This window comes from Halichoeres trimaculatus, unplaced genomic scaffold, assembly GCF_033239565.1.
Source record: "Halichoeres trimaculatus isolate MK-OKI-2021-1 unplaced genomic scaffold, fHalTri1.1 fHalTri1_scaffold_5, whole genome shotgun sequence".
NCBI classification, from domain to species: domain Eukaryota; kingdom Metazoa; phylum Chordata; class Actinopteri; order Labriformes; family Labridae; genus Halichoeres; species Halichoeres trimaculatus.
Window position 1 is genome coordinate 8,908,016 of NW_027437183.1, and position 13,755 is coordinate 8,921,770.

The 13,755-nt window shown below is 39.9% G+C and overlaps 1 protein-coding gene across 1 annotated transcript in view; it reads left to right on the top strand.

Moving 5' to 3' along the window:
• unc13ba (unc-13 homolog Ba (C. elegans)) overlaps positions 1-13,755 on the top strand; it is a 224,964-nt gene that overhangs the window by 168,082 nt on the left and 43,127 nt on the right. Inside the window, exons 23-27 of the mRNA XM_074669684.1 lie at positions 6,907-6,975; positions 7,552-7,641; positions 7,851-7,991; positions 10,440-10,693; positions 11,413-11,498. Of these exons, the coding sequence (XP_074525785.1) occupies positions 6,907-6,975; positions 7,552-7,641; positions 7,851-7,991; positions 10,440-10,693; positions 11,413-11,498 (640 nt within the window). The remainder of the gene's footprint in view (positions 1-6,906; positions 6,976-7,551; positions 7,642-7,850; positions 7,992-10,439; positions 10,694-11,412; positions 11,499-13,755) is intronic.

Here is a 13,755-nt window from a genome sequence, read left to right on the forward strand (position 1 = left end):
GTCAGAAATTATGAACTTCTCAGGAATTTTCATCGAACTTGAAGTATCCAGGACGCAGACGGAGCTGAGAGAGCTCTAAAACTCTGTCTCTTTGCTAAATTATTCCAAAAGTGTCCCCAAAATCCTCCTGAACTCTTGAACTTCACTTATTAGATTGTTTCCAGCTTTTAGACCAGCGCCATAAATGCTGTGTCCTCCCTGGATAATTTAATGTTGCCCGCCCTCAGCTTTGAGCTCAGGGCTTTTTATTGGCTCCTGGTGATTCTGCACCTGCTCCTTAGGGACAAACTGAGAAAGCTGGATGCTAAAACCAGCTCAGATCCAGAGAAAGCGTGGTAAGAGACGATTTCTTTTGGCTGCAGGGAGGAGAGGTGATGTTATTAGATTTAATCCTGTTCCTGTATGAGGGACCAGAGTGTCACAGGGGTTACAAAAGTACTAATTGAAGTTTTAGCCGGCTCTGAGCACCACTCGGTCATTCAGTTAGGTCAGAAGATTTATGACTGGAGGGAAAAGTTGGACTGGAAGAAGCACTTTGTCTGGGTGTGTCTGTCATCAAAACTAAAATTAGATTAGGGAAAAAAGGCAGTAAAATATATGAGACAAAAACAGAATAACAAGACACTAAAAAACGACATAATTAGCATTGCATCTATGGTCACACAGTCTTATTGGAGTGGCATATTGAGTTCCTAAACACTACTTAATAAAAATAATAAGAATAATGAAAGAAAAGAAAACTCAGAGTCCAGGGTTTGAGGAAAGTGTCCTGTCTCTCAGTGTGAGGGGAGCAGGAGACAAAGAAGGAGGAAATTACAATTATTAACACACCCTGGGTGAAAGGTGTGTGTGAGGGTGTGAGGGCATGTAAGGTTTTCCCACAGGGAAGGACAGAACGACAATGCGTTACTTTTTAAAGGTCAGGACTCATCTCCTTTCTTTGTCTGCAGCTTTTAAGGTCAGATGTGTGAGTGTGTGTGTGTGTGTGTGTGTGTAGGTGTCTTTTCCAGCATTTGAAACACTGTAAGAAACATCGATTTGAGAGCATTTCGTCTGGCTCCCTCTGCCCCAGAGATTCTTTGACCTGGAGGTTAACTTTGAAGGGCTTAGGTTTTGGGATGGGGATTACAAAAGTGGCGTTTAATAAATTTCTAAACCTCACTGACCATCACAGCCTTGTTTGTAACATTTAGCCTCAAGCTGGTTTTATCCTTTTAAAGACATGAAGCTCAAAGACTTCAGCAATAAATCGTGCTGTCAAATACTGTCCTGAACATGTTTCTTCCCCAAAGAGTGATCAGTAGCCTGTAACATTGTTTTATTGTGTGACAAAATATAGGAGTAAAATAATGGGCAGAGTGACACGTTTTATTAAACAGCCTCCTAAAAACACATTTTATAACTTCTAGGCCTTAAACAATCATGAACACATGATTCATGTTGAAAAACACTTTCAGTTTGATTAATTCAGGTGTGTCAAAGTCAGACTAGTCATGGCCCAACGTCCATTTTCATACAGCACAGAGCTTTCCTCTTACAAAATATTAATAATGGAACTCAAATTAATCAAGTTCTCAATTATGTGCACATTTACACTTTCTGTCAACTGCACAAAAAAACCAAAGTGTGACTGGTAACGTCTCACTTAACTTCATTTGGACTGTGCATAGGCCACTGACTTCCTGATGTGTGATGTTTAAATTAGTGTTTTAATAATGATGTGAAATATGCTGCAGGAACATCCAGAGTTAAAAAAAACCCATCAGACAATACAAGACAAAAATTAAAATTATAAAATGGTGTGTGAAGCATGCTCAGAATTAGGGATGGGTACCAAATTAGGTCCTTTTACAGGTACCGACCAAATTGTGTCAAAAGTTATGGGTACCGATTCACGTAAAATCAGAAGGTACCATGTTTAGGTACCTAAACACATCCTAGTGATTGTGAGGGAGTGGAAGAGTAGGGGATTTTCCATACTGGGCATGAACACAGCATTGCAAGGTTTTGTATTGAAGACTAAATATGTTAAACTGAAAAATGTATAAAACAAATTGATATTTCTTTTACCACATTAACACAAAAAAGTACAGAAAATTGGTACTGTTGAGTACCGGTACTGATTGCCAGGTATGGAGCATCGGTACCGTATTGCTTCAAATGTGAAAGATACCCATTCCTACTCAGAATGCAGGATAAAAAATATTTGGGGCTAAAAATGTTGCTTGCAGGTCAAAAAAGTCTTTAAAACGTTGTGAAAAAAAGTCCTGATAAAATCCAGATTCTGACATTAAAACAATCCTGACGAGTTTTTCCACAGGGAGAATATTTACCTCAGGGGCCGTTTACACGACAACAATTTTAGGGTGAAACGCAAAAGTTTTGTTGCGCTTCGGCTTCACGTTTACACAAAAATTTTTCTGAAATGCTCCCGACACTGTTGCCATGTAAACAGTTAGCCAATGATTCAGTGGAAACACTGACGTCACACTCCGCCTCGTGCAAGCACATACAACAGGACAACAGTACCGGTGTTACAAACTACCACGTTTTGCTTGTGCTGCTCAATCTGCTGTATCTGCTGACTGTCTTTCGACAAAATGTGCATCTGTTACTCCACTTTTTTAACTTAGTATTCCCCAATACACCAGATGATCAGCTCAACTCTACTTTGGTGGAGATCTCCCTAAAGCGGCTCCTGAACAAGACAGTTATAGCACCACCTACAGGCCTGGCATGCTTACTACAGTGTTTTCAGTCCATCAGTGTTTCCGTGAAAACGCAGATTTTTTTCACTGCGTTTTAGGGTATTCAGATGAAACGTTGTCGTGTAAACAGGGCCTCAGTCAGACGCAGGGTTTGTTGATGTTTACGCAGCACGTAACACAGCAGAAAACTGACCACTTATCATCTGGTATCAAGAGACTCCCGAGGGACAGGTGAGCTTTGATTTGATAAGTATGTGATGATGGCACAAGAATGTTTGACCACATGTAGTAACTAATTTTTACAGAATACATTAAAAATCATAGTTATCAAACAGAGTGTTCATGTTACTTAAATATTACCCCTGTACAAATGACTAAAGGTTCCCAATGGATCCTGAGATCCTTCAGTGAAATAAAAGCTTATTTATCAGACTGGTGATTAAAAGAGGTAGGTGTCCATAGTTGAGCAACGTCAATGGTATTCAGTAAAAACAGATAATTATTCACCTTATCTGTGAAAACCTCTTTCAGAATTTGAAATGAGAATTTCATGGTGAGTCAGTTTTGTTATCCCACGTTGAGAAATGGAAAGATTTTCATCTTTGTTGATCCAGTCTGTCTTATCTCATTTACTCCTCACTGTCTGAGTCTGGAACAATACAAACACAGGCCCAAACTGTTTACTCAAGATCCCTTCATCTGACACTGACCTGGAGACATTAGTAACTGGCATTTTGAATAGTATATTTAAAGTCCACATTCATTTACAGCTTCTACAGAGTGTGTTTCAGCAGCAGATCAAACCTCCTCACAGAATGTTTGGGGTAGTTTCGATCTGGACAGGTAGTCGTTGAGGTGTTTGGGGATTTCTCCCTCCTGTTCTTGTTTTTTCACTCCTCCAAACCAAACTCCTCTCCTTGGTTTCTTAATTCTCGTGAGTCACAAGTGATAACAAGCTGTGTGTCTCTGCTTTCTCTCCCATAATTACTCTCTGTTTGCATTGTTCCTGCCATCCTGGGACACACAGATAGACACAAACAAACTGCAGCTAAAAGACTCTTTCAAGTGTCGATTAGAATTTGGCAGTTTTTTATTTCTCTTTAGCGCCAGTTGATGTTGGCCAATGTTCACACTCTCTGTCTAAAGATAAAACAAAGGGAAACCCTGTCCAATGTACAAACCACGCACAGACTAATTGCTATGCGAGCGTGACTGGCTACTAGCCAGTGAGAGATTGAGGCACATCACATTTCAAAGAGGCTTTATGCTGTTACACAATCAGTTTGGACCAATTAGGGATTCACTGTTGATACCTTTTGGATTCCTCTCTGGTGGAGTTTCTCTCGAAGTGGTGTGTGACTTTAGCCAACTTTCAGTGAGGTTGGAAACCCTGCTTCCCTTTCTTCCTCCTCCTCAATCTGTCCGACAGAAAAACCTTATCCTACCTCGTTAGTTTGTCAGCCGTGTCGTGACTCCCTTTGCACCAGCGTATTCTCCCTCTCTTACTTTTTGTTTACTTTCCTGGCAAAACATGTAAATAAATTACACAAGAGGGAGCACAGGGGATAAATAAAGTACTGAGCGATGGGGATGCCGCTGCTGGCCGTGGCTGTGGCTCAGGTGGTAGAGGGAACTGGCCATCGTTCATACAGTGGAGTAGTTGGATCCTGGCTCATCCAGTCCATGTGTCTCCATCTCTGCCATCCAAATCACACATTTATTCTTTACTACAGTACATATAGCAGCTGCTCCAACAAATTACTCACTCTTCAGGCTTTCGATGAGATTTTTAAAGCCCTGTGAAGACTTTAGAAGTGATCCTGAAGTAGTCCCACTTTTATGTTCATTATCCACAACTTAAAATGAGATTAGCAGCTTTGAAATGTGATAAATCTGAACACTATTCCTCAGTATCCGTGGTCTGGTTGGATTGTCCTAGGACAGGGGGGGGGCAACCTGTGAGCCGCATGAGGCTCTTTGCCTTTCGGTGTGGGGTTCTTCGATCCATTCATTAAAAAGAAAATTATATTGTTATGAGTAGTAGTGTGCCAATCAATCTGAAATATTGATATATTGATGCCAATGTTGGGATCAGTATTGATCATTGCTTGAGTGATGAGACTGATACTTAAGTTTCAGTTTCTCTTCTCTACATATGCTCCTCTCAAACGCTTGTGTGCTCATAGATAGATAGATAGATAGATAGATAGATAGATAGATAGATAGATAGATAGATAGATAGATAGATAGATAGATAGATAGATAGATAGATAGATAGATAGATAGATAGATAGATGGATAAATGGAGAGATGGAGAGATGCATTTGAAGCCAACCATGAGCCTAACTTTTCTTTAATTTGCTTGAAAGTATTTTGACATTTGGAGTTCTCAGTATTGTTTAAAAAGAGTACCTGTGATATACATCTGTGATGTCAGTTGATATGATGTATGCTAACCACTAGCGTTTCAATGCAATGTCCCCTATACATTAGCATCAAGCTAGCACTATTTTGTTAATATTGTTTTGGTAAATAAGGAAATTTATACCATGTTGAATGTATTGAATAGGAATTTCCTGTGAGAAAATAATTTAGATTTCTTTGTGTTCAGTTCTACAGTTAAACTTAAAGCTGGAAATCCTGAATCAGAGTTTTCTTGGGGAACGTTATCTACCTGCTAAGCTAAGAAAGCTTTGGCAGACTAGTCACATAAGGTCCTACAGCTCTTGCATCGTGTAAAGAATCGATAACAGAATCGTTAAGCAGATAGGCTAACGATATCGATGGATTGAAACAATTCTTATCGACTCTCAACAGGAACCGGTTTTCGATTCCAAACCCTAGCCAGTGCCATGGTAATTTTTGTCCTAGGAGAACAAATCTTTAACATGTAGACTGAATCTCTTTGACCACTCTACAGCAGCCTGCAAAGATTAGCAAGAAGAAGCAAGATCTGTCCTTTTTCTTTCCTATTACACGTTACAGACACGTCTCAGAGCACTTGGCTATGAGAAATACTTAACAGGTGGTCTGCTTACATTCTGGTTGTTGTCATGTTTCATGCAATAGCACTACATAACTATTAGGGGTGGGAGAAAGAAATGTTGTATAGCAGTATCAATGCACTTTTCCATAACGTTTTTAATTCAGGATTTTTTTTTTGTCAAAAATCTTTTTTTTTTTTTCAAATTGAAGTCAATCCTTTTTAGTTTTTGTTTATATGTTGGGTTGGATCACATGTGATTTGCATTTTTTGGGAAAATGTAGCTCCTGATATAGTCTGTAGACGTCATCATCATCATTTATCTTTTTCACATGGACTGGTGTTAAAAATCAGAAATATCGAAGAACTGCAACTTAAGTCAAATCATATCGATCCCCAAAAATTGTAAAAGAATCAAATTGGGAGAAGAGTAATCATCCCAGCCCTAATAAATATAGATAAATACATTACATTCTGTAAAAAGTTGTCTTGAACAAAACAAAGTAGACTTTAAAATAGATCCGCTCTCCAAAACAAATGCACACCTTGGCAAGAGTCACATCCTTACGACAGAGGATGATGGTGCTTATGGGAAACGGAGTCCTCATCCCTGAAAACACCACTGATTCCAGCCAAAGGTGTTACTTTAATTTTGTGCTGTTTGAAATGGGAATTCATGTTGTTTTTAGTGCCTCTGCTCTTTCACGTAAACTGATTTCCGCTTGGTTTCCAACCACAATACAAAAACATGTTTGTCAGATAATTTGTGGCTCTAAATCGTGAAGTATTGAAGAGATTGTTGTTTCTTTGTTTCTACCTGTCAAGTCATATAATAACAATTTTTCAAGCCGAGCAGCTGGCCCAGCAGTGGCTCTGTTACACTATAACACACAGCAGCAGTATTTCATCTTCGGAAAGTGGGATGAAGATCTTTCCCAGACTACAGTAAACCCATGCAGCTCTCATAGTTTGATATTTTGGATTTGCGGAAAACTGGGTCTCTAATTTTATGTATTTCACAGACTGCACATTTCTCCCAGCTCTGAGTTACTGTCCCTCTCTACAGACTGCCAGACTGCACATTTTCAAACAGAGGCACACACTCATTCACATTTAAACACACACACACACGCAGGCTGTAAATTGCTCATGTCTCTTTCTCTCTCGTTGCACAAGAACAAAATGTGAACAAAGTCGTCTTTTTTCTTCCAACAGAGAGATCGTTTTGTGAAGCTTCTGGATCAGCTGCACAACTCCCTCCGTATCGACCTCTCCATGTACAGAGTGAGTCTCTGATTTTATCTCCTCCGCCACATACAGCACACATCTATGGATCAATTCAGTTTCCTCAAAGACATCCATTTCCCTGATCACCCACCGAACAGGAAGCTGTGAATCTGAAGAAAGAACTCAGTATGAACTCATCATCTTTGCCAAACTGACAAATGTTGTCTTCAGCAAATATTTACCTCCTTCTGCTCTCATTTGGCTGCTTTATTTCCTCCAATATGCTCTTGATGTTGAAAAAAAAACCCCTCTTCTTTCAGCTTCTCAGATGCTGTTTGGTTTCTGTCTTAAAGATGATTTTTGGGTCACAGCAGGTTTTTCATATATTCCCTTCAAGATGTTGTGCCTCAGTCTTTGTATTCATTCATCATGACTGTTTGTAATCAGCTGTGCAGTTAAATTCAGAAGATACAAATTGGATGTCTGTTGTGTTAGAAATTACAAAGAAAGGAAGCTCAGTGATTGAGGGGGAAATGATATGGTGGAGAAAATAACTTTGGACAAAGGAAGACAAACACAAAAAGAGGACGGTGAGCTGAAGTAATTTGTACTTTGTTTCTTTTTTTCCTGCAGAACAATTTCCCAGCCAGCAGCAAGCCTCGCCTCAATGACCTCAAGTCCACAGTGGATCTTCTCACCAGCATCACCTTCTTCAGGATGAAGGTAGAAAGGATCTTTGAAACCCTTTTATTAATCTTTGAAAACAGATCCATAAAAGTAAGTCTTTAAATTTGAGGTGTTAGAGGATTATTTACTAATCCCCTAGTTTACCTGACTGCTGTGGTTTTATTGGTGTCTCTAAAATCCTGAGTGTATCCGATAAATAAATGTCAGTTTTTGTCAAAGTCATATTCTTATTGGCCTTTGTTCAGGTCCTGGAGCTGCAGAGTCCTCCCCGAGCCGCCAACGTGGTGCGAGACTGTGTTAAAGCTTGCCTGAACTCCACCTACGAGTACATCTTCAACAACTGTCTGGAGCTCTTCAACCGCCAGTTCCAGCCCGCCGTCCCCCCGGTGAGTTACTGACATCGCCATGTTTTGACTTTCTATAGTTACTGAACGCTGAAGAGGTGGAGCTTTTAGGAGATTTGTCCTGAAAAAAACATTTTAAAAAAGTAGATTTGCCTTTTACGTGCATACAGGGTGCGATTTGTCAAAAAAAAAACAGGAGGGAATGTTTTTTTCTTTCTTAAAGGGGCTGTGTGGAGTTTCTAAGTGAGCTTGAAAAATTCTTTCTTTTATATATATACCTGATTGTAATCCACACTTTAAAATGAGATTATCAGCATCAACATTGCTGGTTACAGGTTATTTTAAAGTGCTACTTCTTAGCTTCCCAATGAGGTCGACCAGGACGGGGTTGACTTACGGCACGTCTAAGTCTCTATGACAGCACCATGTCAGCTGACAGTTTAGTAGTGAGAAGAGAGATCTGTATTTTTCTATGGAGAAAACGATTTCTGTGATTAATTTTGTAGTGATGGTGGATACAGGAGCCTAACTGTCAGACAGAAAAAGGACAGAAGAGCAGAAGAAAGATAAACAGCTAATTAGCCTTTAGCTCGGGCTCTATCACTCTATGATACCAAGGCTAACCTGTTTGTGAAAATGTTGATTCCAACCCACAGTCAGCAGTTATTCTGCAGTGGTCTGTTCAAACTTGAGAGTCTATCAATAAAATGAAGAGTGAGGTTACGTTAGCTCTGCTTGCTAGATGATTGGCAGGACATAGCGAACCAGGATTTACTATCATTACACATTACAGACTTGTCTTAGAGCACCGGGCTACCAGCTGCACTAACTGTAATGGCTACAGAACTGCTTACAAACTGACAGTTTGTTAGCCTACAGATACATCAGAGCACCAGGCTGCCGATAGCGCTACATAAAGCCGACTGCTACGTTTGCTTGATGTCAGGAGTCAAACCGTATCGCTACATAACTGTACCAATAAATACCTTACCTTGGTGCATTGTATCCAGTAAAAAGTTGTCTTGAACAAAGAAAATTTGTTTCCATCCAATTTCCATTTAATTCCAAAACAAACACACGCCTCGCTAAAAGTAATTTACGGAAGTGTGTGGAGACTCCGGGGCACGAGGTGGCGAGGGAGTGCAATTAAAACAGATCCTCCTCGTAGCATCTTTAAGAAACAAGCAATTAACAGACCTAACTTTTATAATCGGTAGGCCCTATTACATTTTGAACAGTTGAGCGCACATCTTCAAAGCAAACTAAAAAGACATGAAAAGTTTATTTATCGGCGACAGCCACACCTGTGATGTGGGAGATGGCCTCAAAACGTAACGTCAAAATTTATCGAGAAAGATTTCAGCTAACTAGACTAAGTAAACAGTTTGCTCCTATGGCGGACTTCATGTGGCTTTTTCTGCTTTCCTGTTGGCACGTCCTCTGTAGCGTTTCCCCTTTCTTTTATCCACATCTCTGCAAACTTCTTAGCAGAGAACAAACAAACGTCTGGCCTATTGACAGCGATGAAGAGAAGACTGTTCAGTGTGGACATGTTCAAGCTGTTGCTCTCATCAGTGAGGATGTGATTCAATCCACGCTCAGACGGCAGAAAACACTCTTTTACGTTTGAGAAAAATGTCACAAGCTGCTCGTTATTTCAGCTGGTTTATAGTCTTTGACAGGGTCACCCCTCAAGGATGATTTTCATTCATCAGAGGTAGGGATGTAAAAAACAGAGGAAGGGTTAATCCCCACCCCCCCCAACAGATCGCACCCTTTCATTTTCTGCACCCTCTCTGGTTTAACCCATAAATCACCTTTTTATGCAGTCTGTGGTTTAAGAGTTGGACAGTTACCTCTTCGAGCTTTCATGTTGCGAATAACAAAACACATGAACAAGACAAAACACACCTTACAGGGTTTTTTTCCATCATTGTTTTTGTCTGTTGTAGATACATAAATCCACCAAAACATTGTCTAAATCATTGTCTTGAATCTCTTTAATCATCTCTTAATTCACTCCAGTTGAAACTTAATTTTTCTGATAATTAACAGTTTGTCAGACAAAGATTTATCTCCAGAGCCCTGAAAATGTTAAACCGTGCTCAAAAAGATTCATGTCTCAATGTGTTTTGTCTGAGCACATTAAACCAGTCTGTGTTTAGTATAAATTATCAAAACTTTGCATGATAATGAAGGAATATCTCTGCTTCAGCTCCTTGGAGAGCGGAGAAAAGTGTCACATAAACATGGAGACGGAATATTCAAAATAAATCGTCTCGCTACAGCTGAGGAATAATTACTCTGTGGTCGTAAATTATTTATCGCAAATCATTCGCTGAGTCACAACATGTGTTTCTGGACTCATTTTATTACAGCGTGACTTACTTTTTGCAGGTTTGGAACATCTAATTTATGACACAGGAGTATTAACTCGTCACATCAAGTTAGATGACAGTAAATGTTTTCATTTAATCGTTTTTCCCACAGCCTGAGCCGGAGAAGAAAAAGAAGAAGAAGAAAAAAGAGAAAGCAGAGGGAGAGGAGGGGGAGGAAGGTGAAGAGGGAGAGGAGGAAGAAGAAGAGGAGGAGGAGGAGGAGGAAGAGGAGGAAAAGAAAGAGGAGAGTCAGCCAGAGGAGCAGGGTCCGAGCATCCAGAATCTGGACTTCTGGCCTAAACTCATCACGCTCATCGTGTCCATCATCGAGGAGGACAAGAACTCCTACACGCCCATCATTAACCAGTCAGTGCTCCCATTTTTTGACACATTTTCTGCCCTTTATTGTAATTTATGAATAAAAAAAAACAAGAATAAGAGTTTTTTTTGTACCACACCTCAGCTAACAGCTGGTAAAAGTCTCATTTAAAGGTATTTTAGCTGTTTGCTATTTGTCCTTGTCATCTTTCATGCAAGGTTTTAAATTCAGTTGCCAAAAAATATTCAAACTCAGCCTCCGTAGAGATGTGCAGCCTCTCAGATTCTAATCAAATAATCTGTTAAGTGATCTGAGTGGGCAGGGGTGCTGTAATAATGACGTGCTGTCTGAGGGTGGAGGCTGCAGATGGATGCAGAGGCGGAAAAACACCAAAACAGACACAGTGAGGAATAAATTTCTGTAATAAGTTTTAATCTGATTTAAGATGAAAAACTCAACTTTTGAGGAATGAGAGCCACAGATTAATGTATTAAGGTTTCGTACAAAAAAACATCATCTTAATTAAACCTTTAATTTTTTTTTAACTTTAAACGAAAATTTTCAAGCTGTTAGACCAACAATGGTTTCACTTTGGCCCCTCCTTTGGGATACTTACTTCATGTTTTGACATTTCTCCTGTTTTCTGATTTTACAGACGCACAGAACTTTAAATGCTTGAAGGAACATTTACACACAAACATAAAACGAAGAGTTTCAAAAGTTCTTTTAAAGTTTATGTGAACTTTGCCCTTCTTACACTCGTCAGGTTTCCTCAGGAGCTCAATGTGGGGAAGGTCAGCGCTGAGGTCATGTGGATGCTGTTCGCTCAGGACATGAAATATGCACTTGAGGGTAAGACTCTGCGTGTGTGCAGGATGTGTGTGTGTATCTGTGTGGGTAAGAGAGAAATGTGTCAGACTTCGTTACATCTTTTCATCAACTTTCACTCTCCTCTCTGCCATCATGTTTTACAGTTCTGCATAAAATCGATCACTATCGCTGGAACAACGGTGAGGCTGTAGACAAAGATAATAAGTGTGAAGATGTCCCCATCCCTAGTTTGCTCATTATTTATATGAGGACAGATATGAGCAGAGAGCAGCAGAAAGTAAAATCAGGATCAGATACAAACAGAGGCATTTTAAGAGCGGTTTTACTTTGAATATCATAAGAGCAATAAGCTTGGTTAAACATCCTATGAGGAGGATGTGTTTTAATTGCATTCCCTCGCCACCTTGTGGCCCGGAGTCTCCACACGCTGTCGCAAATTACTTTTAGTGAGCCATGTGTTTGTTTTGGAATTAAATGGAGATCAGATCAAAACAAATTTTCTTTGTTCAAGCCAACTTTTTACTGGATACAACGCGCCTAGGTAAGGTATTTATCAGGACTAGAGTTTGAAACGTGACATCAAGCAAACGTAGCAGTTGGCTACATGCAGTGACATCGGCAGCCTGGTATCTGTAGGCTAAGGTGACTACAAGTAAACACCGTCAGTTTGTAAGTAGTGTAGTAGCCGTCTGTATCTAGCTCAGCTGGCAGCCCGATACTCAAAATCATATCCGTAATGTGTAACGCCAGTAAATCCTGGTTAGCTATCAGTCCTGTCAGTCATCTACCAAGCAGAGCTAACGTAACCTCATTCTTCTTCACACAAACAGTTTAGCCCCTGTGTTATAGAGTGATACAGCCCAAGCTAAAGGCTAATTAGCTGTTTAGCTTTCTTCTGCTCTTCTGTCCTTTTTCTGTCTGACAGTCAGGCTTCTGTGTAACACAGATCTCTGTGTTTTATCTCTTCTCACTACTAAACTTCATCAGCTGGCATGGTGTTGTCATAGAGACCTAGACGTGCCGTAAATCAATCTGGTCCTGGTCGACCCGATTGGGAAGCTAAGAAGTAGCAATTTAAAATAACCTGTAACCAGCAATACTGGCACTGATAATCTCATTTTAAAGTGTGAATTATGATCAGGCATATATCTAGAATGGAGACTTTTTCAAGCTCACTTAGAAACTCCTCACAGCCCCTTTAAAATAAGTCTTTAGAAGGAGCTCTTTGCACAGTGGTTGCCTGTGGTTGCGAGATGCCTTCAAAAAGAAAAAACGAATTTAGAGTCCTTACAAATTGCAAATTCGTTCCATTATTGGAAAACACGTAGACAAATTGGAGCTATGTTTTTGATGAAACCATAAAACTAAGATTGTGGATTTTGCTTTTAGTTCCTCCATTTGGCTGGAAACAACATTTACCCACCTCAGGCTGACAGGGGTCTTCAGTCCCTGCTTCACAGACTGAAACATTTGGGAGCCCCTGAGCTAGCGGGAGCAAATGATGCACAATTCTTTATGCTATAAGCAGCTGTCGTGGATTTTCCTCCATGTTGGACGCTTTCCAGTGACCACAAATTAATACTGTAACCTCAAGAGAATTTATCATAGTGTTTATTTCACTGTGAGAAAATGTATTTTGATCTATCGTGTGATTCTGCTGGAGCTTATTTTAAAGACGAATACGCATGAGCTGCTCCTATAGTGAGGCATCATAATCAGACTCATTTAACTCTCATTTATCTCATTGGAGACCTGCTTAGCTGCTCAGTATTCTGCATCCTGACAGTAATATTAGATTTAAGATGACTTTAGAGTCCCGAAAACCCTCTAAAACATACTGAAGCATAGCTCAAACATTAGTGAACTACTTTGTTTCGTTTTAGTTGTAGTACAAATGTCACGTCTAGTCACAACACAGCTTAAACCCCGAGCGAACCTGAGGGTGTGTAGTGAAAGTAAGCTCTCACAATACGGTTCAAGTCTCAAGTTTAATATTTGAAGGTCCCTCAGGAGGCTTTGTCTGTCTAGTCTTACCCTGCAGCTCCTCTAACATTGCTCTCTAACATCATTTCCTTCTTCTCTAAAGCCGTTTTCATCTCATTCTTTGCTTCATCACACTCTCCTCTTCATCCTTCTCACTTTTATTGTTTTGTTTGTAACTCTGTCACCATCTCAGCTCCCACCACGTTTCGAATCCGCAAAGTTGATTTCTATGGCGGTAAGATCTCTGTATGCGTGTGTGTGTGTGTATGTGTGATTATTTATAGTTACACATGTA